The sequence below is a fragment of the Hippichthys cyanospilos genome, chromosome 15, assembly GCF_059441005.1.
Source record: "Hippichthys cyanospilos isolate Australia breed blue-spotted pipefish chromosome 15, RoL_Hcya_1.0, whole genome shotgun sequence".
NCBI lineage: Eukaryota > Metazoa > Chordata > Actinopteri > Syngnathiformes > Syngnathidae > Hippichthys > Hippichthys cyanospilos.
Genome location: NC_142383.1, coordinates 19,346,005 through 19,366,259, shown reverse-complemented (window position 1 = coordinate 19,366,259; position 20,255 = coordinate 19,346,005). Strand labels below are relative to the sequence as shown.

At 65.1% G+C, this 20,255-nt stretch overlaps 7 protein-coding genes across 10 annotated transcripts; 1 reads left to right on the top strand and 6 right to left on the bottom strand.

The window, feature by feature from the left end:
* Positions 1-129: 129 nt before the first annotated feature.
* On the bottom strand, positions 130-3,711 carry slc25a46 (solute carrier family 25 member 46). 2 transcript variants are annotated; one of them, XM_088435765.1, is made up of 8 exons: positions 3,235-3,711; positions 2,493-2,535; positions 2,374-2,431; positions 2,228-2,305; positions 2,008-2,108; positions 1,869-1,925; positions 1,664-1,721; positions 130-837 (listed from the first exon to the last, which is right to left on the bottom strand). In XM_088435765.1, exons 1-8 carry the CDS (start codon positions 3,497-3,499, stop codon positions 256-258), a joined length of 1,242 nt encoding a protein of 413 aa, XP_088291891.1. In that variant the 5' UTR covers positions 3,500-3,711; the 3' UTR covers positions 130-255. The 2 variants fall into 2 exon arrangements, with proteins under 2 accessions (XP_088291891.1, XP_088291892.1); XM_088435766.1 differs by lacking the exon at positions 3,235-3,711 and adding an exon at positions 2,616-3,219 and having other exon boundaries at positions 2,008-2,305.
* Positions 3,712-3,842: 131 nt separating this feature from the next.
* Positions 3,843-6,448, bottom strand: slc31a1 (solute carrier family 31 member 1). Its single transcript, XM_088435776.1, has 5 exons — positions 6,268-6,448; positions 5,233-5,381; positions 5,096-5,168; positions 4,851-5,019; positions 3,843-4,525 (listed from the first exon to the last, which is right to left on the bottom strand). Exons 2-5 carry the CDS (start codon positions 5,377-5,379, stop codon positions 4,324-4,326), a joined length of 591 nt encoding a protein of 196 aa, XP_088291902.1. The 5' UTR covers positions 5,380-5,381; positions 6,268-6,448; the 3' UTR covers positions 3,843-4,323.
* A 635-nt stretch (positions 6,449-7,083) lies between these two features.
* Positions 7,084-8,943, bottom strand: atp6v1g1 (ATPase H+ transporting V1 subunit G1). Its single transcript, XM_088435779.1, has 3 exons — positions 8,735-8,943; positions 7,710-7,810; positions 7,084-7,456 (listed from the first exon to the last, which is right to left on the bottom strand). Exons 1-3 carry the CDS (start codon positions 8,814-8,816, stop codon positions 7,283-7,285), a joined length of 357 nt encoding a protein of 118 aa, XP_088291905.1. The 5' UTR covers positions 8,817-8,943; the 3' UTR covers positions 7,084-7,282.
* Positions 8,733-12,564, bottom strand: LOC148412269 (transcription factor 7-like 1-A). 2 transcript variants are annotated; one of them, XM_088435772.1, is made up of 9 exons: positions 11,914-12,564; positions 11,781-11,832; positions 11,379-11,491; positions 11,107-11,258; positions 10,649-10,732; positions 10,249-10,396; positions 10,069-10,176; positions 9,928-9,976; positions 8,733-9,857 (listed from the first exon to the last, which is right to left on the bottom strand). In XM_088435772.1, the coding sequence occupies exons 1-9, from the start codon at positions 12,046-12,048 to the stop codon at positions 9,526-9,528; spliced, it is 1,173 nt and encodes a 390-aa protein (XP_088291898.1). In that variant the 5' UTR covers positions 12,049-12,564; the 3' UTR covers positions 8,733-9,525. The 2 variants fall into 2 exon arrangements, with proteins under 2 accessions (XP_088291898.1, XP_088291899.1); XM_088435773.1 differs by lacking the exon at positions 10,649-10,732.
* A 44-nt stretch (positions 12,565-12,608) lies between these two features.
* On the bottom strand, positions 12,609-16,624 carry LOC148412268 (drebrin-like protein B). Of its 2 annotated transcripts, none has more exons than XM_088435756.1 (14): positions 16,247-16,624; positions 16,108-16,163; positions 15,931-16,043; positions 15,391-15,465; positions 15,163-15,309; positions 15,021-15,098; positions 14,804-14,955; positions 14,526-14,580; positions 14,327-14,395; positions 14,132-14,255; positions 13,609-13,890; positions 13,126-13,283; positions 12,998-13,064; positions 12,609-12,930 (listed from the first exon to the last, which is right to left on the bottom strand). In XM_088435756.1, exons 1-14 carry the CDS (start codon positions 16,426-16,428, stop codon positions 12,794-12,796), a joined length of 1,695 nt encoding a protein of 564 aa, XP_088291882.1. In that variant the 5' UTR covers positions 16,429-16,624; the 3' UTR covers positions 12,609-12,793. The 2 variants fall into 2 exon arrangements, with proteins under 2 accessions (XP_088291882.1, XP_088291883.1); XM_088435757.1 differs by having other exon boundaries at positions 15,931-16,045; positions 16,114-16,163.
* A 147-nt stretch (positions 16,625-16,771) lies between these two features.
* On the bottom strand, positions 16,772-18,577 carry prpf38a (pre-mRNA processing factor 38A). Its single transcript, XM_088435774.1, has 2 exons — positions 17,851-18,577; positions 16,772-17,487 (listed from the first exon to the last, which is right to left on the bottom strand). The coding sequence occupies exons 1-2, from the start codon at positions 18,231-18,233 to the stop codon at positions 16,932-16,934; spliced, it is 939 nt and encodes a 312-aa protein (XP_088291900.1). The 5' UTR covers positions 18,234-18,577; the 3' UTR covers positions 16,772-16,931.
* Positions 18,578-18,727: 150 nt separating this feature from the next.
* On the top strand, positions 18,728-20,162 carry cox5ba (cytochrome c oxidase subunit 5Ba). Its single transcript, XM_088435739.1, has 4 exons — positions 18,728-18,894; positions 19,489-19,559; positions 19,752-19,851; positions 19,924-20,162. Exons 1-4 carry the CDS (start codon positions 18,792-18,794, stop codon positions 20,034-20,036), a joined length of 387 nt encoding a protein of 128 aa, XP_088291865.1. The 5' UTR covers positions 18,728-18,791; the 3' UTR covers positions 20,037-20,162.
* The last annotated feature ends 93 nt before the right edge of the window (positions 20,163-20,255 follow it).

Genomic DNA, 20,255 nt, shown 5'->3' with positions numbered 1-20,255 from the left:
TGCCGCGCATGCTCGGCGCGGACCGAAACGCCCCGCTCGTAGGCGCGCGATCCCGAAAGGGCGGGAAGCGCCGGGACCGCTTCCGAACGTCCGAACGCGAGGCCGAGCCGACGCGGCGACAAAACGGGAGGCGTTCCACGAGGCTTTTAATGTTTGAGCTCAACGTGGGCGTGACAATAACTTATTCTCTGGGTTCGCGCGAAGGAAAAAAAGCGGGCTCGGCAGACGGAGAAAAGCCGGCGCCCCCCGCCCCGGTCAGGCGGCGGCCTCGGGCAGCAGCAGCCCGAGCAGCGTCCGGGCGGCGGCCAGCAGGGCGGCGTGCAGCGCGAACTGGGCCGTCAGCGCGCCGAAGCCGCGGTAGAAGGCGGGCCAGCCCTCCTTGCGCCGCACCGAGTGGAAGCAGTCGGCCAAGCCGTCGTACTGCGTGTTGACGGGCAGCACCAGCGGGTCCCCCGCCGCCGCCCCGTCGGTGGCGTCGATGATGGTGCGGGTGCCCTGCAGGGCCAGGCGGTGCAGCGCCGTCTCCAGCGGGAAGAGCAGCGCCTCGGCCGCCAGCGAGCCCAGCCACGCCGCCGCCAGCTCCGGGAAGTGGGCCTCCGCCGAGCCGCCGGCCGGGGCGCCGCCGCCGCGCCGGCGCCGCCACAGCCAGAGGGCGGCGCGCTGCGCGCCGGCCGCCACGGCGTAGCGCAGGACGGCGTGGGCCGCGGCGGGCAGCAGCAGGCGGCCCAGGGGCAGCAGGCGCCGGCTGTGGGGCGCGCCCAGGCCCAGCAGGCGGGCCAGCCCCTCCCGCACGCAGTCCAGCAGCCCCGACGACGACTCGTCCCGCACGATCTCGCTCTGCGGGGGGAGGCGCGCCGTCAGCCGCGCCCCGACCCGACCCGACCCGACCCGACGGGCGCTTCCCCGACTCGCCGGCTCCCAGACGCTCCCCGTCGTTCGGGACGCGCGGGGCAAACCTCCGAGCCTAACCTCCTAACCCTAAATGTCCGTTTGACTCCAGGTTTCCGGCTAAAATCTTCAGATTTTAAACTTCGGGGGGACAATAAACGAGCATTTTTTTGGGGCCGGTCTCGGATTTCAAAAGTGGCTAAGCGTGTACACGCTCGAAATCGATTGGATTCGCATCCAAATACATGATCACCTTATCGGACGAGAGCACCTCCCGGTGGAAATTGATGGAAGTGCAGCGCAGTGTCTTAAAAGGCACTGAGGCGAATTCAAATACATTTTAAGTGTGTTGATCACACATTTACCAAAATGTGAAATCAGAAGCCGGCAAAAACTGGAGAAAAAGAAAATGTTGGTTTTTCTTCCCCCAAATCTTTCAAAGTTAAAGACAACTTGCAATTTTGGGATTTGAGTCCGGAACCTGAAGTCAAACCAGCATTTCAAGTGAGGCGGCGGGCCGGATCTGGCCCCCGGGCCTCGACTTTGACACCCGTGTACTAGACGTTTCTTAACGTACCAAATTTTCAGTATTTGGTTGAAAAATCAAATTGATTGTGTTCGACGGGGAAGACCGCGATTACTTTTTTTACCGTCAGAATGTGATTTCGCCGCTTTAAAATAAGATAAAAAATAAATAAATCGACAATGGGGCAAGGAGGGCCCCCGCGGCGCCGGCGTCCGCTTCCGATGGGACAAGGAGGGCGGGGAGGCTCACCTGCACGGTCTCGATGAGGCTGGCGCAGTAGAAGGGAAGCGCCGCGGCCGCCGTCAGACTGCGGACGCAAAGTCGGGCTTAGTAGGCGGCGGCCGACGCTTCGCCGGGGCGTAACGGCGGCCCCAAAAGCCGGCGCCGACGCCCCGCGGCCATTCTCCCGAGGCGGAGACCTTTCTCGTAGGGAGCGGCGGGAAAAGGAACCCACCCTTTAAGCAGGAAGTGGCCGGCCAGCTGTTTGGCGCTCCAGCGATGGGGAATCTCCCTACGGGCGAGGGCAGAGGCGAGGGCGTCAAAGCGCGCGGCCTTCCGCGGCCGGGCCGGGCCGGGCCGGGCCGGGCGCTTACCGCGGCAGCGGCGTCAGCTCGCCGACGATCCCCTCGGCCCCCAGCGTGACGCCGTGCACGACCAAGGTGCTGCCCATCCCCTTCCACAGCGCCCGCGGACCCTCCGACGGAGCAAAAACAACTCTCAAAACGCGCAACGGCGCCATCTTGCCAGTACGGGCCCTTCTTATTTCGCGGGGAAAACAACAAAGTCCGACCCGTTGGACGGAAGGCGCCGTACCTGAGCCTTGCCGATGGCGTACATGACGGCCAGGGCGCCGAAGGGCGACAGGTGGTCGCGTCGGGCGTGGTAGTTGACCTGCGGGCGGGACCGAGGCAAAAGGTCACCCGGGCCCCGCGGCGGCCGGGCCCGAGGTCAAGGGTCACCTGACACTGCCGGCGGAAGGCCACGCACGGATGAGTCAGCACGTTCTCTGCAAAGAGACTGCGCCGCGCCACGCGTTAACAGCCGCCGTCGCCGCCGCCGCCGCCGCCGTCGCAGTCACCTGACAAAGCCGATCCCGAACCCCGTCAGGCGCTTCAACTGCTCTGCGAGGGCCAAATAAACAAAGGATGACATTGGACTCATTCACTTTGGACGCCAATTTTTTTTTTATCCTTACTAGCACCTGCATCGACGCGGAAAAGTCAGCCGTCGCCCTCGAAAACATGACATTCGTTGTATTGAAGTAAAATATTTTTGCATACTCATATTTGAGAAAAAGTCATTTTTGGCTCAGGTATCAGTGGCCGGTATCAGATGCCTCAAGCACCACTCGGTACTTTGAAACCAGGCTGGCTAAGCTTAGCGATGACGTCTTTCAAACTACAGTTTCAACCCTTCAATTGTTGGGTCTTATTATTTCTCAATACACCGGCAGATGACCGATTGCGAGTCACAACCTCTGGCGGGATCTGCCTGCCCCCCGTTGGCTTTTTTGTTTTTGTTTGGGGGCGGCCTTTTTGGAGGGCTCATCGCTCAAGCTTAAAGGGTCGATGTGTCATCCTTCGAGCGGTTTTCATCGCGGGCAGCGGGCGTCGCAAAGTTCGCCATTGTCCCCGGCGACCTCCGGACGCCCCCGCGCCACCGTCCTCTTGCAAACGTACCGCCGGTCGTCCACAACGCGTTTGCCGGCGCGTTCCCTCCAATGAAAAGCCAGCTCACTCATCGCCCCTTTAAGCCGCCACACGCCGCGGAGGGCTAAGTCGGGCTAAGCTAGCCTTAGCGAGGGAGGCCGAGCCGCTCACCGGGCGGAGGCGGCGGCGGCGGCGGCGGCGGCGGCGGGCCGCCCGCCCGCGCCGCCGCCTCGTCGCAGCCGAGCTCCCCCGGCGGCTCGTCGCGGAGCGGCGTCCGCTCTCCGGCGTGCAGGTTGCGGCTGCCGGGGATGTCCGGCGGCGTGGTGACCCAGTGGAGGTGCTCCCCGCCCCCGGCGCTGCGGAGCGAGTAGTAAGGCTCGTCCCGGCCGCCGCGGAACGCGAGCCCGTCCAAGCTGTCCGGTCGTCTGGACGCCATGAGCGAGGGGACCGAGAGAAGCGACGAGGACCACCGCGGCGGGGCGCCAGTCGTCGAACGTCAGTCAGCGAACATCCACGGACGGCGGACGGCGGACGGCGGGCGACTCCGACCCGGAAGTTAAAGACCGCCGCCGCGACCTTTTTCGCTCGTCCTTTCCCGAGGTCGCGCGGGCGGCGGGCGCCGCCTGGCGGACGGCGGCGCCCGTCGCTACGGCTCTCGCGCCGGCGAGACAAACGCGGGAAACTTTCGAAAAGGCAAACCTCGCGGAAAGGGAAACGTCGAGCCGTCCCTTCCGTCTCGACGACGTGGCGGTGCGCGAAATCAAAAGAGACGACGACCATTTTTCAATACGGCGCGAACGGGACGTCGCCGCCGCCGCCGCTGACAAACTTTATTGGTTGGAGGGATTCCGGCAGACGTCGGCGGATCGGTCCCCAGCAAGAAGAGTATTTGCCACGTTTGCAAAAGGACGAAGGTCCAACGTACACCGGGCGCCCTCGTCGGCCATCTTAAGGCAGCGCGTGTCTCCGTAAGGCCGCCTTCTCCGGGTTAAAAGTAAACGTGCCTTCGAAAGGTAGGCTAAAAACCTGTCAGTCCGATCGTGTCGACGACGCTAAAGAAATAGATCAAATGTCAGGTTGCTAACAGTGACGCCAAGAGCGGCCGGTCGGCGATCGGCGCCCGCCCTTACGGCGCTACTAGAGACGATTCCTAAAGAGCCACAATTAACGTGATGAACCCGAGCGCGTCCACGCTTCGGCGAACGGGCGGCTGACCGGGGCGCGCCCGCCCATCCGCTCGCGAGGGCCCGCGGCTACGCGCTAATGACAGTGCTCCGTGATGTCCACCACCACCGCCTTGCGCCAGCTGAACAGGAAGTAGCCGGCGCCGGCGCCGGCCGCCACCGCCATGCACAGGTAGGCGTTGTACGTCATGAAGACCAACATCAGCAGGTAGCTCACCGCCACCTGGATGATGTGCAGCAGCGTCTGCAGGAAGTGGGAGGGGCTCAGCATCCTCTGCCTGGCGGGGCGACACCGACGCGTTAGTCTCGTCGCGGCGTGCCGCGAACGAACAAAAGAAAAAGATCCCGACGCGGACGACGCCAAGCGCCGGTGCGCGGCCGATGTTACTTTGGCCTCGGGCGGGCGGCCCTCCCGTAAAAGGAAAGGCGCTATACGGCTCGTCCCGAACGGCGGGCCGGGCCGCTTTGAGCGTTCCCCTCGAGCCGACGCGCAAAAGCGGCCCCCGGCCCGTACTTTGAACGCCGCCGTTGGAAATAAGTACAACTTTTCGCCGATGCGGGCAAGGTTCCCGGGCAAACGCCGGCGCGGCGCTAGTAGCATACCCGACGGTCTTGTGCGTCTCCATGAGCACGGTGCCGTCGGCGCCGGGCAGCGGCATGCAGTTGTAGCGCACGTTGACCTGACTGCGGCGCAGCAGCGCCTCGCGGCCGATCTTCAGACCCTCGTACAGGACGGCCAGCAGGAAGACGCCCAAGCACGCGCCCGCCATTTCTGTCGGGGCAGGGGGGGGGAGTCGCCCGATCACACCGGGAGGCGGCGGCGCGGCGCGGCGCGGCGCGGCGCTCACCTCCGGCAGAGTTGATGACAAGTCCGGCGAAGAGCAGCTCCACGTTCCGGTAGCTGAAGTGGAAGGTCATGGCCTGGGGGGGCGCGCAGCCGTTAGCTCGGGCGCGGCGCTACGCCTCAACGCGTCCGACACCCTACCATGCCGCCGTGTCCCTCGTGTCCCTCGTGTCCCGCGTGGCCTCCTCCGGCGGCTCCGCCCGAGCCCGCGGCGGCGGCGGGGGTGGTGACGTGACCGACGTGGTGCTCGTGATCATTCGTGGCGTCGTGCATCGCGCTGCGGTTCATCACTGACACACGCGCACAAGTTCGGCGAGTGGCCCGGACTAGTCTTTGACCTCAAAGTGGTCCGAGACTAGACCGGTCCAGCCCGGTTCAGCGGAAATGGTCCGGTCCGGCCCGGTCAAGACTGATCTATCTGTCTCGGTCTGCTGCGGTCCAGTAAATGGGGGTCGGGTCGGGTCGGGTCCGCTCCGGTCCGGGCAGCGAGTCCGTCTTGTCCAGTCAACAACAAGCACGAACAGACAAACGTCGTCGATCTCCCCTCGGCGACGCGGATGAAGCCGCCTCTCAGTGACGCGGGCGGGCGCCGGCTCGGCCCTAATTCGATCGGCCGAGCGGCCGCGGGCGAAAAGAGGGCGGCGGCCAATCTAATGGGAGCCGGTTAGGAGAAGATGAGCACGCTCGTGAAGATAAATCCCTCTCCTTAGTCAATGATTCATCTGCTCTTTGACGTTTCCGAGCGCGGCAACCTTTGACCTCGGGGAAAGTCACCGGGTTCTCGGATGCGGTCGGAGGGTTCTTTACGCCGGGCGCAAAATCTCCATTTGAAATAGCGACCCCATCTTGAAAATGACGTTGGCTCGCATGGCACGAGGCCCGTCGCTGTTCGGGCCTTTTACCGGCAATCGAAATGAAATGAAAGCGCCCGACGTGCCGTATATACAGCACGTCCGTCTTCAGAACTTTTGTTTGTTTTTTTTTACCGCACACCCCGTTAACTCTATTTTGGCGTGTGAATTGGAGTTGGCCAACCAGCGCGAAAGGTCAAACCGTCGTTTGTTTTTGCCGGCTCGAGAAAGGGGGAGCGAATGGAAGCAAGTCGCCAAGGGACGTGGACAAACGGCGGGCGGGGGGGGGGGGGGCAGATAGGTCACCAAAACAAACGCCACTGACCTCAAACGCTTCCGGCCTTTCTCCTGCGCGTCTTTCGCTGCGAAGCACGCCGACGGGAAGAAGGGACGACGAGAAACGTGGTGGAGCGGAGCGAAATCGACGAGGGGGACGAAAGGAAAGCGCCGCCGCCGAGCTTCGCGATCGCACTCTCGCCGCGGGGGGGAGGGAGGGACGCTTCCGCCAGTGACGTCATCGCGCAACGCGGACGGGGGCAGGGCCGACGAAAGGGGGGCCAATCGGAGCGCGCAGCTACGTAAGCGGGGCGTGTTTCGAGCGGGGCCACGTCGGCCGCGGGCGCTTGGGCGAAGTCACGTGACCTCAAAGCCTTCCAAACCTGCGCGTCCGAAGGCGTCCTTGTCCAACGGTGGGCGTCGCGCGCGACGGCATCAAACTTGAGACTTCCGGTCCGTGAAGCGGACGCTCCAGCTCCGGCCGGCGGCGCGATGGCCGTTCGCAAGTGTGTTTCTCGCGCGATATTGGAAAACGGCAAGGCAAAACGTTCGCCCGGAATCTGCCGAACGGGCTCAACGCATCGGCCGACCGAAATATCGCTGGTCGAATGAGCGCATGTGTCCGAGAATCTCATTTCTATCCACATTGCGGCTTTGTGATCGGCGAGGAACGGAGAGGCCTTTTCACCATTTTGGGGAAGTAGTTGGGCCGCCCCGCAACTAGCGAGCCTCGGTCGATGCCGGTATCATCAAGGGGACGCGGGCATGAAGCTCATTTGCACATCTCGACAGACAGCAGCTGTAGGAAGCGTACGCGCGGGGTCTTCTCACTTTGGCCCGGTCACTCACTCCGTATCGGACTCGCTTTCGACAGCGCAATTCATATTTATTCACACTGGTCAACGTCAACGACACAAGCACAGACGGGAAAGCCACCGAAGGAGAAGTTCCTTTCACAATAAAAGCCTCGCGGGCCGAGCGCCGGCAAAAGCAAAGCCATGACTTAGTTGAGGAAACGACACTAAAACAAACACGGCGCTCGGCCGAGGGCGCTTAGGCGCCCCTTAGCCGGCCACGCGGTAATTGGCGTGAAACTCGGGCCGGATGTCGCACACGCGGCGCAGGAGGTCGCCCAGCACCGCCTCGCGGTTGCCGCGGTAACTGCTCTGGATGCGGCCCATGCGCTCGGCCGTGTCGCGGTCCACCTCCACCGCGCTGTTGCCGTGGGAACCCAGCGCCTGCGGGCACACACACGCGCGCGCGGTTGGAACGCGCAGGGACGCCCCCGGTGCCGGGAAGCCCCCGGTGCCGGGAAGCCCCCGGTGCCGGGAAGCCCCCGGTGCCGGGAAGCCCCCGGTGCCGGGAAGCCCCCGGTGCCGGGAAGCCGCGTCGGAACGGGTCGAGGGGCTCGGGGTGGCAACCGGGACCCGCGGGCGCCCCCCGACCGGCTCCGACACGGTTCCTCGGCGGCGCCCGGCGAAGCGCGCTCACCGCCGCCTCTTTGGTCTTGAACTCTTTGTCCCTTTGCAGGCGGTACTGCTCGATCTCGGCTTGAGCTTCTTCCTTGGCCTGCTTCAGACGGCGGTTTTTACCTGCGGGCCGCACGCCTCCGTTTGAGACACCTTCAAGCGCGTCCGGTCAAAATGACATCCGAGACGGCGAGCGGGGGCGAGAGCCGGAGCCGGGAAAGAAAAAACGCCGAGATCGCGGGGACGGATTTCCCGCGACTTCTCGTTGGGACGGGGGTCGGGGTCGGCTTGAGGCGGCGCGGGGGCGGAGCTGCCTCTTGCTGGGAACTCCTCCCCTCGTTTCCCTTCAAAAGAACAAAACCGTTCCCCGGAACTTTTTTTCCCCTTTTTTTGGGGCGGCACGGCTTAGTGGTAGAGTGGTCGTCTCCCGGCCGAAAGGCCGCGGGTTCGATCCCCCGACCATCAAGACCATGTCTAAGCGTCCTTGAGCAAGACACTGAACCCCCAGTTGCTCCCGATGCTGCGTCATCAGTAGCTAAATGACTAGTGAGCGTAAAGCGCTTTGAGTACCTAAGGTAGAAAAGCGCTATAGAAGCGAAAGTCCATTTACCATTTACCAAGTCCATTCCAACGGGGGAAAAAATACAAAGGGCGCACGGTGGCCTCCGGGTTGGATGACAGGGCGTCGGGTGAAGCAAACTAGTGGAAAAGGGCCCTCGCAAAGGCTGACCGACCGCCCGTTCCCAAGTCAAGCAATACTTTGACGACTTTTAGCGGTCGTTTCGGATTGACGACTTTCCAGGCGGCGACGGCGGCAAACGATGGCGACATGCAATTCCTTGAAATAGCGACGTTGTAACTAGCAAGTCGCTATCGGCACGTCCGCCCGAAAGGCGCGAGCGGCCGCGTGACCCGCGATCCAAACGAGGAGAATCCGCCGTTCGATGAGCGACGGAGAAGCTTCCGAACGGCGCTTCGATCGGGCTCGACGCAACCGAGTCGGGCGGCGCGGTAGGCCGACGAAGGCCGCGCGCCCGAGCCACTCACGTTTTCGGGCTTCGGCCACTTTCTCGGCGGCTCTCTTCTCGGCCTGCAGCAGCTGCTGGATGCCCTGCGACTGACTCGCCATGGTGCCAGGAACCAAACCGCAAGACCACGACCACGACCACGACGACGACCGACCGGGCGAGCTCCAGCGACGTCCTCTACGGCTCGGCGCTGCGCAGTCAGCTGACACGCGTCACGTGACGTCACGTGACCGCTCACGAGACGGCTCAGCCGATGCCCGGATGTCTCTGACTTCCGAGACCCCGCGCTTTAAACAAAGCCGCTTCCGGACGGACACTTGATTTCGTATATATTCAACGAACGGAGAGTAACTTCCGCCATTACTTACTCGAACCTTTTGAACATTCGCAATCCCGGGTTTTTGCTGCTCTCCGGTGGTTTTGTCGCCTTATGACACAATCCTTTATTTTCCTTCGCAAGAGACTAATAATTTCATTTAGAAGTGCAGCGACGCCTCCCGACACTCCAAATTAAATGCGTATGAAAAAAAAAGCAGTAAGGCCGAGTTGCTGATGCCCTCGATCGTTTATCGCGCGGGGGTTACCCGGGTAGGCGAAATGAAGGCTTTGTCCACCGGCGGTATGGCGTGCACATCAACGTTCGGACGCAACACGCGGTTCGGGGGAGATTTATTTGGGTTTAGAAAAGTTTGCAGCTTGTGAGTGAAAATGGGTAAAAGGAAAACGTGCCAAGACAAAGTCAAATATTGACCACAAATTTGTCGTCTGCCCACGACAAGAAATTGCCTTTAAAAACGCGACCGGAGCCGCTCAAAGCCCGTCGGCCCGTCCGCGGGAAGGGGAGGGGACGGGCGGGTCCGGGGCGGGCGGGTCCGGGGCGGGCGGGTCCGGGGCGGGCGCCCCGCGCCACGGCTTGGTGGTGAGGGCCAGCGGCAGGTCGGCGGGCGGCGACTCGCGCCCGCCGCGGGCCGAGTGCGCGCTTTCCGTGCACGAGGGCGCCGGGGCGGCGGGCGACGCCAGCGCGGCCGGGGAGTCCGCCGAGGAGGCGGGGCTGGCCCGCGTCGGATGGGGGAGCGCGGGCGAGGGGCGGACGCGCGCCCCAAGCGCCCCGTCGTGCGCGCGCTCGCCCGGCGAATCGTCGGCTGAAAAAGCAGATGCGGGTGAGGGCCGTCCGCGTCGCGTGCCGCGTTACCGCCGCGACGGCCGCCTCACCGTCTCGGTGGCTTCCGCTCTTGCATTTCTTTCTCTTCTTCTTCTTGCCCTGCTCGCGCGCGCGCACAAACACACACGCGGGCGTTGAGGCCGAGCGCGGGGCGGCGGCCGAGCGCGGGGGGGGCGGCGGCGCGCACTGACATAGTTGTCTCTGGCCGACCATCCGGGGTAAAGCTGCGAGTGGAGCAGGCGCTCTTTGCGGGCCAGCTCGTAGTATTTGGCCTGCTCGTCCTTGCTCAGGGAATGCCACTGCACACACGCGCGCGCACGCACACATCAGGGCGCTTAGGCGCTGCCCCCCCCTCCCTTGCGGGCACCCACCCGCTGCCCCAGGATCTGGTTGATGGTGGCGCTCTCCTTGACTTGGCACTGGGCCACCACCCGGGGCCTCTCGTCCCTCATGAACAACATGAAGGCGTTGAGGGGTTTCTTGATGTGACCTTTGGCCTTCTCGTCGCCGGCCGCCTCGCTGGGGGCGGAGGAGACGGCGAACGCGTCGGAGCCGGGCGGGCGGAAAAACAAACAGGCCCCCCGACGGGAGCGCCTGCCCTCGGCCGCGCGTGGAATTGAGCGGAGGCGATCCCGTCCGAGGCGGCGGACGCGAGGGGCCGAGCCGGCGGCGGCGGACGCGAGGGGCCGAGCCGGCGGCGGCGGACGCGAGGGGCCGAGCCGGCGGCGGCGGACGCGAGGGGCCGAGCCGGCGGCGGCGGACGTTCGCTACCTCGGCGGGCCGCGATCTTCGGGTTCCCGCTTGATGGCGGTCGGCGGCGAGACGGAGGCGGGGCCGGCGGGCCAGGCGGACGAGCTGCTCCGTCCCGCGCCGCGGGATCGTCGCAAAAGAGAAAAAAAAAATGGTTGCGACGTCACAAAAAGCCACGCCAGGCGTGAAGAAATCAGCTTTAAAACCTTTTGAACAAAAGGAAATCGCGATAAAAACCGACTTTCCACAAGCGTTAACCGCTCCGATTTTTGCCCGGGCAGAAAATATCCGAGCGCCAAACCTTCTTTTATCGCAATCACGCCACAGAGCAAACCCTTTGTCCCGGGCTGATGCCGATTAGCAAAAGAGCGGCCGAAGCGGCGATCGGAAAGAGCCGGGCGTCCGAGGAGGGAGGCGCGCGCCGCCCGGGCCGCGCGCTCGCCGGCCCAAAAAGAAGAAAAGGAAAAGCGCCTACTCACAGCCATTCCAGGGCCCGGGCCATCCGAGCCGCGCCGGCGGGCGAGGCGGGCCTCCGGGCCGGGGCGCGGGGCCAGAGTCGCGGGCCGTCGGCGAGCGGCGACGAGGCCGCGCCTCCGGGGACGTCCGGCGGGGGCCACTGCCACGGCGCGTACTGAAAGAGGAAAAAGGAGGGCCCGTCGTTTCGCGGCATAAACGCCCGCTCTTTCTGATCCAACCGATCGAACTCAAAAGACAAATACGTCTGCTTTTCCCGTGCGCCTCGGGGACTTACCCCGCGCGCTCCCGCCGCCGCCGCCGCAGCCAGGTACACGTCGGGAAAGACCAAGAAGGGGTAGCCCACGTAGGCCGGCTGAGGGAAGAGAGCCCCGCTCCGCCTCCTCAGCGCTGGGGGGGCAGAGAAACACGCTCATGCGACCGGCACTCCATGCGCCGAGTGCAAAATCCTCGACGGGACCGAGACCTGCGGCCAAAAGTCTTTCCGGACCTTTCGAGGGCCAATCCGAACATGTGCTAATAGAAGCCTATGCAGCGCCCGCGCGCATCATCGGCATCCAGCTTTTGTCCGGCCCGCCAGTATGACTGAACAAAACGCGCGGCTCCCGCATGAACAAAGACGTAAACGCATCGTTTAGCTGCGCCGAGCCGGCCTCCGATCGGGGGGGGGGGGCTTTACCTTCTCCGAGCAGCTGCGCGTCGGCCCGCTCGCCGGCTCGCCCGTCCGCCGCCTGCGGGCACGCGCGCGACGTGAGAGGACCGAAGAGCGGGGCGGCGCGAAAAGCGGGCCTCGCTGCGCTGCGCTCGCTCACCCGGAAGTCGGAATGGGGAAGGGACTCGTTGAGCAGGGACGTCTTGACGTCGTCCAGGTCCCGCTCGGCCTTGTCGCCCTCATCCTTGAAGGCGATGAGCTCGTCGCTGGCGCCCAAGTCGCTCAGCTGCGGCATGCTAGCCGCCGACGGAGCGCCCGAGCGCTCGAGCGCATGCGGCCCCGGACGGCACGGCCCCGGAGGAACGCGTCCGGCGGCGACTGTTGCTCGGGCGGCCCGGAGCTAGCTCGCTAACTACCCGGCGCGGCTCAGCCCCTCGCCCCTCGCCCCTCGCCCCTAGCCCCTCGCCCCTAGCCGTTAGCCTTTAGCTTCGCGCCCGCGGCGGACTCCGCCGCCGCTCGGCGCGGCCAGACTTCCGCGCGCTAACGATGCCGAGCTCGCACGGCGTCCGAATCGGACCGAGCGAAAACTTTACGCGCCCAGACCCGAAGCCCCCAACCCCCCCATTTCAATCAATACAATGAAAAGCCGGGGCAACTTTCCTACGTTGGTTCGCGGCGTCCGCGGGAGCCTGAGCGCGCGTGCGCGCGCGCGCGACGGAGCGGCGTCACGGAGAGGGCGGGGCCAAGTTCACGCCGACCCGGGATCAGCGCCGCACGCCGAAAGCGGCCTTTTTGTTCGTTGGTGTTGCTCAGCCGTTAACGACTCGATTCGGAGCACAACTACCGGGTGACGACTTCCAAACGCAAACGCTGCTTTATTATTCAAAATGCGAAATGATGCATCTGTTCAATTTTCGTCCAGGCCTGAAATTAAAGTTTCCAAAGCGATCGACGGCTCGAGGGAAAACCAAACAAAAGAAATAGAAGAGCGCAAGCTTGACAAAAGTCTCTTGCGGCTCGTAGAAGGCGAGGGGGGGGGGTCACAGGAGTTCAACGTAATTGGCGGGAAACATGCCGTAACGGCCGTCGGGGCCGCGGCCGCGCCACCAGCCCTCGTCCACCGCGTCGATGTCGGTGATGACGTCGCCGGGGTCGAAGGTGATCTCCGTGTCGTCGGCTGCCGAGGCGAAAGCGCGCTTGACGGGGGCGGCCGGGGGCGCGCGGCGGCGCCCGCGCGTACTCACCGGCCTGGTAGTCGTAGACGGCCCTGGCGCAGACGTTTTGTCCCGTCGCGTCGCGGCGCTCTTGGGCCTGAAACGAGCGAGGGTCAGGAGCGGCGGCGGGGGCGCGACCCGGCGCGCGCTCCGCTCACCGCGCCGCCGTCTTCAACCGGGACGCCCGCGGGCCGCGGCGCGGCATACTGCTCGTCGGCGCCGAACATGGCGTCCGCCAGCGACTCCAGCCGCCGGTTGCCGGGCGCCGCCTCGTACAGGTCCTCGTCAAACTCGTCCGACCAATCGTCCTCCTCGGCTGCGCGGAGACGCGCGTGACTTTGGGCTCGGCGCCCCTCGCCCGCCCCGTCCCGGCCCCGCCTCGTCCCGTCCGTCCCACCGAGCGCTTCCCTCGCCCTTGCCCGTCCTACCCCGTCGCGCTCGTTACACGCTTTCCGTTGGAGCAATCGTGTCTAGGTTATCCCCTTTTTGATTTCCGCAGTAAGGGTATCGGCAGATGAGGCCGGACGAGCGTTACTGTTCTTTGCGAAGGGCGGGGTTCCACGCGACCGTAGAAAAGGAAAGGGGCGGCGACTGAAGGGCGAGAGGAAAACGCTCCCTGTCCCGTCTTACGTGAGACGCACCTGCGGCCCGGGCGGGCGCGGCCACCCGCGAGAGGAAGTCGTCGGCGGAGGTCGGGCCGGGAACGGGCGAGGAGCCCGCGGCCCGCGAGGGCGGGACGCGCCGAGCCGGCGGGTCCGCCGGCCGGGGGGGCGAGGCCTCACGCGGGGGCGGGGGCGAGGCCTCGCGCGGGGGCGGGGGCGAGGCCTCGCGCGGGGGCTCCCAAGCGGAAGGGGCATCGTGGGCGGCGGGCGGCTGAGGCCGGTCAAAGGCTTGCTGGGACAAAAAGGGGCTTCGCAGCTTCCCTGTGAAATTGAGGCACAAATAGGCAGACGTGGGCGGTCCACGCGGCGGGACGGCCCGGACCCGAGACCGCCGCCTTTGGCTTTTCTTCCCCGTCAGCCCGGCGGCGAGCGTGTCGCCCGCATCCGTTTTGCTTTGTGTCCGGCGCGCCGCGGTCGGTCGGCTTCGTCGTGAGCGAGCGCCAGAAGGAGCGGGACAAAAACAACGACAGCGAAAAAGAGCAGTCGGGGGAAGCCATCTTACCCACTTGGGAGGCGTGGCCCGCGTGGCCCGCGTGGCCCGCGCCGCCGCCGTCCCAAGCGGCCTCCTTCTGCCGGAAGACCTGGCGAGGGTCGAAGGAGCGCTGCGAGACCAACGCCTTGGCTTCCTGTCACACGGGCAGGCTTGGCTTTAGCCCCGCCCCGGTCGGCCCTTTGGAGGCCCGAGGCGGGCGCTTACGTCGGCCGCTTGCGCCGAGGCCGCCCGCTTGATGCCCGGGCTCGCCGCCGGCTCCCTTTCCTCCGGCTTCTGCAACGCCAAGCACGTTTCCGAAGGCTCGGCCAAGCGCGAGCGCTAAGCTTTTGCGGACGGGCGACGCGAGAAGAGCGCTTTCCCCATCTTCCGCGCGGCTCCCGCCTTTCGCCGAGCGCTCGCTCACCCGCCGCCGTTGTTCTTCCTCCCGCTCTTCCGCCTCTCTTTGCTTCTGCGGTAGTCTGAAACAGAGCACGACTCGTTTCAAGACGGGAAGGCCGCCGGTCCGCTTCCGGAAGACGCCGAAGCTCTCGCGACGATCGCACGCGCATCTCCTATTCCTTTTCCGCGGTAAGTAAACGGGCGGATTAGCGCGGGCCAGTCTTTCCCGTTCCCGTCGTTTGCGAAGAAGGGGAACGGACGGGAGGCGGGACGGGGTGGCCCCCGAGGAGAAGCGCGCCTCACCTGTCGCGGTCGATGGCGCCGTTCCTCTCCCGCACTCGTCCGTCCCGCTCCCTGGCGCGCTCGTCCTCCGAGTCGCGGCGCTCTCGCTCCAGCGCCCGACTCCGGAGCGCGACCTCGGTCGCTTCCTCCCGCCGCCGCTGCTCCTCCTCCCTCTGCGCCAACGCCGGCGATGTTGACCGGCGCCCCGCGAGCGATCGGCGGATTCTTTTCCTTTTACCTGCGCTCGGCTCCAGAAGGAATCTTTGTCGACTCGTCGGATTTCCTCCGCGGCGTCGGTTTTGCGATAAACGGAGCCCTGCCGGGGGAGACGCGAGCGTTGGGGGCGGGTCGCGGGCCCGCGGGCGCCCGGCCGGTCTCACCACGGCCCCTCGGGGGACGTCCCCGGGGCGCGGGCCCGCCGGCCGGGCGAAGTTGTAGCCGGCCCCGGACGCTTTGGACACTTTGGACAGGATGAGGTCGGGCTCCACGTCGTCCTCGTCGCGAGCGTTGACGGTTACGTGGGCGCCCTGCGCGCGCGCGCAAGCGGAGGTGAAGGGGGCGGCGCCGCAAACCGGGGGCGGGCGGGCGGGCGGGTGAGCGGCACTCACCTTCAGGAAGTTGCCCACCGCGCCCAAGTGATTGGCGCACAGTCCCTTGCGCGCCTCCTTCACGCCTTCGCCCGTCTGCCGTACGCCAGAGGTTACGTCCCGGGCGGACGGGCGGGACTTTCCGCGCGTCCCGCCATACGCCGCAAAACGCGAGGAAAGCCGGCGAGACGCAACGCGAGAGCCGAGGCGGGACCGAGCCCCAAGCCCGACGCGCTCGCCGGCCGGCCGGGCAAACGGGCGATCCCGAGACGTCCGACCGTCGCCGAACGCGCCTCCCTTTCTACGGGAGGTGGCTCTGGTCCCGCCGAGCTTTGCTCCTTTTGAACGTCGCCAGAGTTCGAGGCGGCTTGCGGGCCACGTGGAAGAAAATCTACTCCCCGACCAAACCATGGAATAACTTTAAAACAGCGACTTCAAATGTATTACTCCGATCGAAAACGGCCCAACGTGACTGTTGGTCGCTCGCGAAACTTTATATTGCTAGTCGTTGACTGAAAAGAAAAAAAAAACCCAGCGAGTCGGAGGCGGTCGGCGTCTCACCCAGTTGACCAGCACGTATTTGGGGAGGCCCGAGTCGGGGTCTAGCACTCGACAGAAGGCGTACATGACCTTGCCGCTGTTGAGCTCCTCCACCATCTCCTCCAGGCCGCCGCCTGCGCAGGTCAGAGGTCACGCGGAGGTCCTGGACCCGGCGGGCGGGCCGGCGGGCGGGCTCACCTCCCTTGGCCGCCAAGCGGACGGTGCGCCCGTCGCCTTCGTAGGTCAGCAAAAGCCTGGGACGCGACACGCTTATCGCAACGGGAGGGGGCCGGCGCTCGCTCGCTCGCTCGCTCGCTCGCTCGCGGGCGCCACCGACCAGTTGACGTCGGAGCGTCCGTCCACCACGTCCTTGTAGGCGGCCATCAGCTCCGCGCCGTGTTTGCTCAGGTCCAGCGCCATGTCGCCCGCAGACGCCGCGAAAGAAGGAAGCCGCGCTCGCCGGCCCGGCCCGGCCCGGTCCGACCGGTCGGTCCGGAGGCGGAACCCGCCCGGCCGCATTCTCCCGAGGTGGCGGCGCGGAGGCTTCGCGTCATTGAACCGGCGGGCCTCCCGGACGCGCTGGAAAAAGTCGCCTGGAAAAGCCGGCGCCGAACGGGCGGGGCGACGTCGTACGCGCCGTCCGTCCGCATCGCTCGGGAAGTCGGCCGAAGTCAAAGCCTCGCCGTTTGCGCTCTTTCGGCTTCACGCCCACAACGTTGCCATGTCTACACCCGGCCGCCATCGCGGCGGAAACACACGCGCGCGCCGCGACGTCGCGATGGCGGCAAAACCTTTGGAAGCGGAAAGCCGCCCCTTTGCAAATGTTTGATTTCCAAACAACACACCGTAACAGCGCCGTCTAAAGAACTAAGAAAGATTTACTTGACTTTCAAACACGTGACGTCTCACACAAAAAGAATTTGCCTCCGAGTACAAAAAAGTCGAGTCCCAAAGGTCTCTCGCCGACGATGTTTTGTTGAAATCCAAAAAAGACCAAAAGAAAAGGCGGCGGCGCGCGGGGCCTAGGGGTCGCCCCGCCGACTCTTCTTGCGGCTCTTCTTGGCGCTCTTGTCGGGGCTCTTGGAGTGGCTGCGGCGCCGGTGGCCCCTGTGGTGGGCGGCGGGCGACTTGGAGCGGCGGCGGCGCTCGCGGTGGCGCCGCGGGCTCTTGCTGCCGCGCCGGCGCTCCCGCCGGGCCTCGGGGCTGCGCCGGGCCTTGGGCGAGCGGCTCCGGCGCCGGGGCGAGCGGCTGCGCCGGCGCCGGGGGGAGGGCGAGCGGCGCGGCCTGTCCTCGCGCCGGGCCCGCCGGTGCGCCTCGGGGACGCCGTCGGGCCGCTCGTCGGCGGCGGCGGCCTCCTCCTCGTCCTCGCTGCTCTCCGCCTCGTCCAGGTCCTCGTCCAGGTCCTCCTCCAGGGCGCTGACCCGGGGCTCCAGCATCTCGGCCTCCTCCAGGACCTGGCGCTTCTGCAGCCGCGGCAGGATGATGTCGCACATGCGCTCCGAGTGGAGCAGCTCGTGGACGAACTCGTCCACGTGCATCAGCTCGAACTCGCCGTTGCGGTTCTGGGTCTTGATCTTCCTGCCGCCGGCAAAAGGGAGCGTCATTCTCGCCCGCCGCCCCTTTCCGAAGCTCCAGATTTGGGAGCGAACGTCGCAGACGCGCCGAGCCCGGCCGATTTACGCCCCGTCCATCGGGACGGGGAACGGAAGCCGCTAGCCTTTTGCGGCTCTCGCGCGCTCCGATATCCAAGTTAGACGGGTTGACTAGTACGCTTACTCGTCACTCGGCTTTTAAGTTGGCGCCACTTGTTGGGCGGGAGGACCGCGAGCGCCTTGTTTTTGTTTTCTTTTTTTTTTTCCGCGCTCCGAGCGGGATTCTTTGAAGGGACGTTCAAGAACCCCGCCGGGGGTGGGTGCGTGCGTGTGTGCGTGGGGGGGGTACCTGTAGTCGTTGTAGAGCGGCTCCAGGTACTTGTAGCAGTCGACGGCCGTGCCGGTGAGGCGCATGTACATGGCGCCGAGCAGGCGCACGTACTTGAAGTCCTCGTTCTTGATGAACTCGACGATGATGTCCTTCTCGGGCTGGATCTGCAGCAGCTTGAGCGCGAGGCACAGGAAAGGCGTGGGCTTGATGTTGCCCCCGAACACGCCGCCCACGTACTTGAGCTCCATGGCCTTGTCCACCACCAGCTCGGCCGTCAGCCCGAAGCACTCCTCCTTCCAGTACTTGCACTCGTAAATGCGCGTTCGGATGATCTTCTCCACCAGGTACTGCGGGTTGGTGCCGTGGATGCTGGTGGCGTCTTTCACCGTCCTGTTCGCCATTTTGCCGCCGACGGGGGAGACGCGAAACCGGAGAGAGGGGGAGAGAGAAAGCGACTTCTTCGCGGGGGCGCTCCCGCTCCGACGCCTATCCGATCCCAACCAGAACCCGAATCGGAGGTCCCGGTTGCTCTTGGCTCACAAGACTTCGAAGTCGCCTCGGGAGTAAGCGTGTGGGTCGTCCCGGCCGGCTCGCGGAAGCCCAATGGCGCTCTCTTCTGGCGGCCGCCTGTAGCTCGACCGCCGCCTAGCGGACCGGAGCGTGCCTGGCCTCAAATGGACGACCTTCGTTCTCTCTCTCGGCAAATAGGGCGGGATGATGCAAAACGCGTCAATAAACCGAGGGAACCGTTCGGCTTGCTTTTTTTTTTTTGGGGGGGGGGGGGGGGGGCAAACTCCGATGCGCACGAACTCCTTCCGGCCCACGGTCTTCTTGAGGGTGTCAGAACAAGTATTGGCGCATGCGCACCATCTAGCGGACGGGAGTGCGGCGGAAGTCTTCTTCGCGACTTTCTTCTTCTACGCTGCGCTGCGCTCTCACTTCCTCCGAGTAGAATCAAGATGTCGGCCGCAAGGTTACTTGTCCGTTGGGCATCGAGAACGTCCCCGTCCTGGTGGCGCCGCCGGGCCGCCCCCGCGCTCAGCCGAGGCATGGCGGCCGGAGGTAAGCGCGAAGGACAACGGCCCCCGCTCGTCGCTTTCCGACGGGACGGGCCCCGTCGGAAAGCGACGCGTCCAAGGGCGAGCGCCTCCGCGTCGCGTTGACAGTTTGAGACGTTTGCCTCGGCGAGGGAGTCAAGCGCTTGAAAGCCGGGGGGCCAAATCGCCACGACGAGCTTATCTCCAACCAAGGCGGAAACGATCGCCGTCGATGGCTTTGGGAGAGGTCGTTGCCTTCTCTTTCAGCAGTACGGCTCCCGACGCGGGGACCGTGAACTTTACCTCGGTCACCAACGCGCCGTCGGCATCATAGCTGGTTTGGAAAGCGTCCGCGCCGAGGCCTTTCCTTGATGCCGAGAAGCCGATCGGGAATTCTTTCCGCACATCTAACCTTGATATCGGTTTTCCAAATAGCGTTGCGGGCCATCCCGGGAATGTTGTTGCCTCGCCGCACTCAGTACGTTGTGCTCGTAAAGGCCGACGATTAGCGCTCGCTCGGCTTCGACGACTTTAGCGCGCGCGAAAGGAATCTGCTCAGGTCGGCCTTTCCCCCCCCCTTTGGAAAGTCTTCCAAATTCCACGTTTTGTTGGCCCTCAGGAATTCCCACGGACGAGGAGCAAGCCACGGGCCTGGAGAAGATCATCATGAAGGCCATGAAGGAGGGCTCGGTAAGCCGCCGCCGCTCGAGCTTTGCCCGTCGGCCGGACCTGGTCGTGCGGCTTTACTCGTCACCCCCCCCCCCCCCCCCCCCCCCCCCAAAAGTCTTCTCGTGTTGTGGCTCAGCGGTGTTTACTCGTGAGCGTGTCGGCTTGCCGGTGGGCGCTCGAATAAACCCGTCGGGTGTCGGCGCGGCTTTTCAGGACCCGTACAGCATGCTGAAGCCCAAGGAGTACGCCGGCTCCAAGGCGGAGCCTCACCTGGTGCCCTCCATCACCAACAAGAGGATCGTGGGATGCGTGTGTAAGTGGACGCCCTCTCCGCCCGCCCGACCGACGGAAACGTGCAAAAAACTAAACGCCGGCCCGCGCGCAGGCGAGGAGGACAACACGGCGGTGGTCTGGTTCTGGCTGCACCAGGGCGAGGCCCAGCGCTGCCCTTCCTGCGGCTCCCACTACAAACTGGTGGCCCACCAGCTCCCCCACTAGGACGGCGGCGGGCCCGGCCTCCGCGCGCGCCGCTCCTCCTACCGCCGACTTTACGTGTCGGGAAGCGTTCCGCCGCCGCTCCCTTTTCCCCGCAGTCAACGGGTTGCAAATAAAATGTGAAATGCGCGCGGTGTGACGTCTGGTGCCTCGGAACAAACCCGGCTTGCACGCGGGAGCCTCCGAAGCTCCGGCCGCCTGCCGGCGGCTTTTAATGCGACG

What these genes read in the sequence shown, in the direction of transcription:
- LOC148412268 (XM_088435756.1), bottom strand. Translation starts at nt 16,428, where the DNA reads ATGCGGCCGGGCGGGTTCCGCCTCCGGACCGACCGGTCGGACCGGGCC. An exon ending in CGGTGGGCAACTTCCTGAAG is followed by an intron (nt 15,310 to 15,390) that starts GTGAGTGCCGCT and finishes GCGCGCGCGCAG; the next exon opens with GGCGCCCACGTAACCGTCAA. An exon ending in CCTCGGCGCAAGCGGCCGAC is followed by an intron (nt 14,256 to 14,326) that starts GTAAGCGCCCGC and finishes CCCGTGTGACAG; the next exon opens with GAAGCCAAGGCGTTGGTCTC.
- LOC148412269 (XM_088435772.1), bottom strand. Translation starts at nt 12,048, where the DNA reads ATGCCGCAGCTGAGCGACTTGGGCGCCAGCGACGAGCTCATCGCCTTC. An exon ending in CGCGCAGCTGCTCGGAGAAG is followed by an intron (nt 11,492 to 11,780) that starts GTAAAGCCCCCC and finishes CTGCCCCCCCAG; the next exon opens with CGCTGAGGAGGCGGAGCGGG. An exon ending in ACCAGATCCTGGGGCAGCGG is followed by an intron (nt 10,177 to 10,248) that starts GTGGGTGCCCGC and finishes GCGTGTGTGCAG; the next exon opens with TGGCATTCCCTGAGCAAGGA.
- cox5ba (XM_088435739.1), top strand. Translation starts at nt 18,792, where the DNA reads ATGTCGGCCGCAAGGTTACTTGTCCGTTGGGCATCGAGAACGTCCCCG. An exon ending in CCGAGGCATGGCGGCCGGAG is followed by an intron (nt 18,895 to 19,488) that starts GTAAGCGCGAAG and finishes GTTGGCCCTCAG; the next exon opens with GAATTCCCACGGACGAGGAG. An exon ending in GAGGATCGTGGGATGCGTGT is followed by an intron (nt 19,852 to 19,923) that starts GTAAGTGGACGC and finishes GCCCGCGCGCAG; the next exon opens with GCGAGGAGGACAACACGGCG.
- atp6v1g1 (XM_088435779.1), bottom strand. Translation starts at nt 8,816, where the DNA reads ATGGCGAGTCAGTCGCAGGGCATCCAGCAGCTGCTGCAGGCCGAGAAG. An exon ending in AGTGGCCGAAGCCCGAAAAC is followed by an intron (nt 7,811 to 8,734) that starts GTGAGTGGCTCG and finishes TGCGGCCCGCAG; the next exon opens with GTAAAAACCGCCGTCTGAAG. An exon ending in TCAAGACCAAAGAGGCGGCG is followed by an intron (nt 7,457 to 7,709) that starts GTGAGCGCGCTT and finishes GTGTGCCCGCAG; the next exon opens with GCGCTGGGTTCCCACGGCAA.
- prpf38a (XM_088435774.1), bottom strand. Translation starts at nt 18,233, where the DNA reads ATGGCGAACAGGACGGTGAAAGACGCCACCAGCATCCACGGCACCAAC. An exon ending in CCGCTCTACAACGACTACAG is followed by an intron (nt 17,488 to 17,850) that starts GTACCCCCCCCA and finishes TGCCGGCGGCAG; the next exon opens with GAAGATCAAGACCCAGAACC.
- slc25a46 (XM_088435765.1), bottom strand. Translation starts at nt 3,499, where the DNA reads ATGGCGTCCAGACGACCGGACAGCTTGGACGGGCTCGCGTTCCGCGGC. An exon ending in TTCGGGATCGGCTTTGTCAG is followed by an intron (nt 2,432 to 2,492) that starts GTGACTGCGACG and finishes GGCGCGGCGCAG; the next exon opens with TCTCTTTGCAGAGAACGTGC. An exon ending in CCTTCCGCCGGCAGTGTCAG is followed by an intron (nt 2,306 to 2,373) that starts GTGACCCTTGAC and finishes TCCCGCCCGCAG; the next exon opens with GTCAACTACCACGCCCGACG.
- slc31a1 (XM_088435776.1), bottom strand. Translation starts at nt 5,379, where the DNA reads ATGAACCGCAGCGCGATGCACGACGCCACGAATGATCACGAGCACCAC. An exon ending in ACGAGGGACACGGCGGCATG is followed by an intron (nt 5,169 to 5,232) that starts GTAGGGTGTCGG and finishes GCGCCCCCCCAG; the next exon opens with GCCATGACCTTCCACTTCAG. An exon ending in GAGACGCACAAGACCGTCGG is followed by an intron (nt 4,526 to 4,850) that starts GTATGCTACTAG and finishes TCGCCCCGCCAG; the next exon opens with GCAGAGGATGCTGAGCCCCT.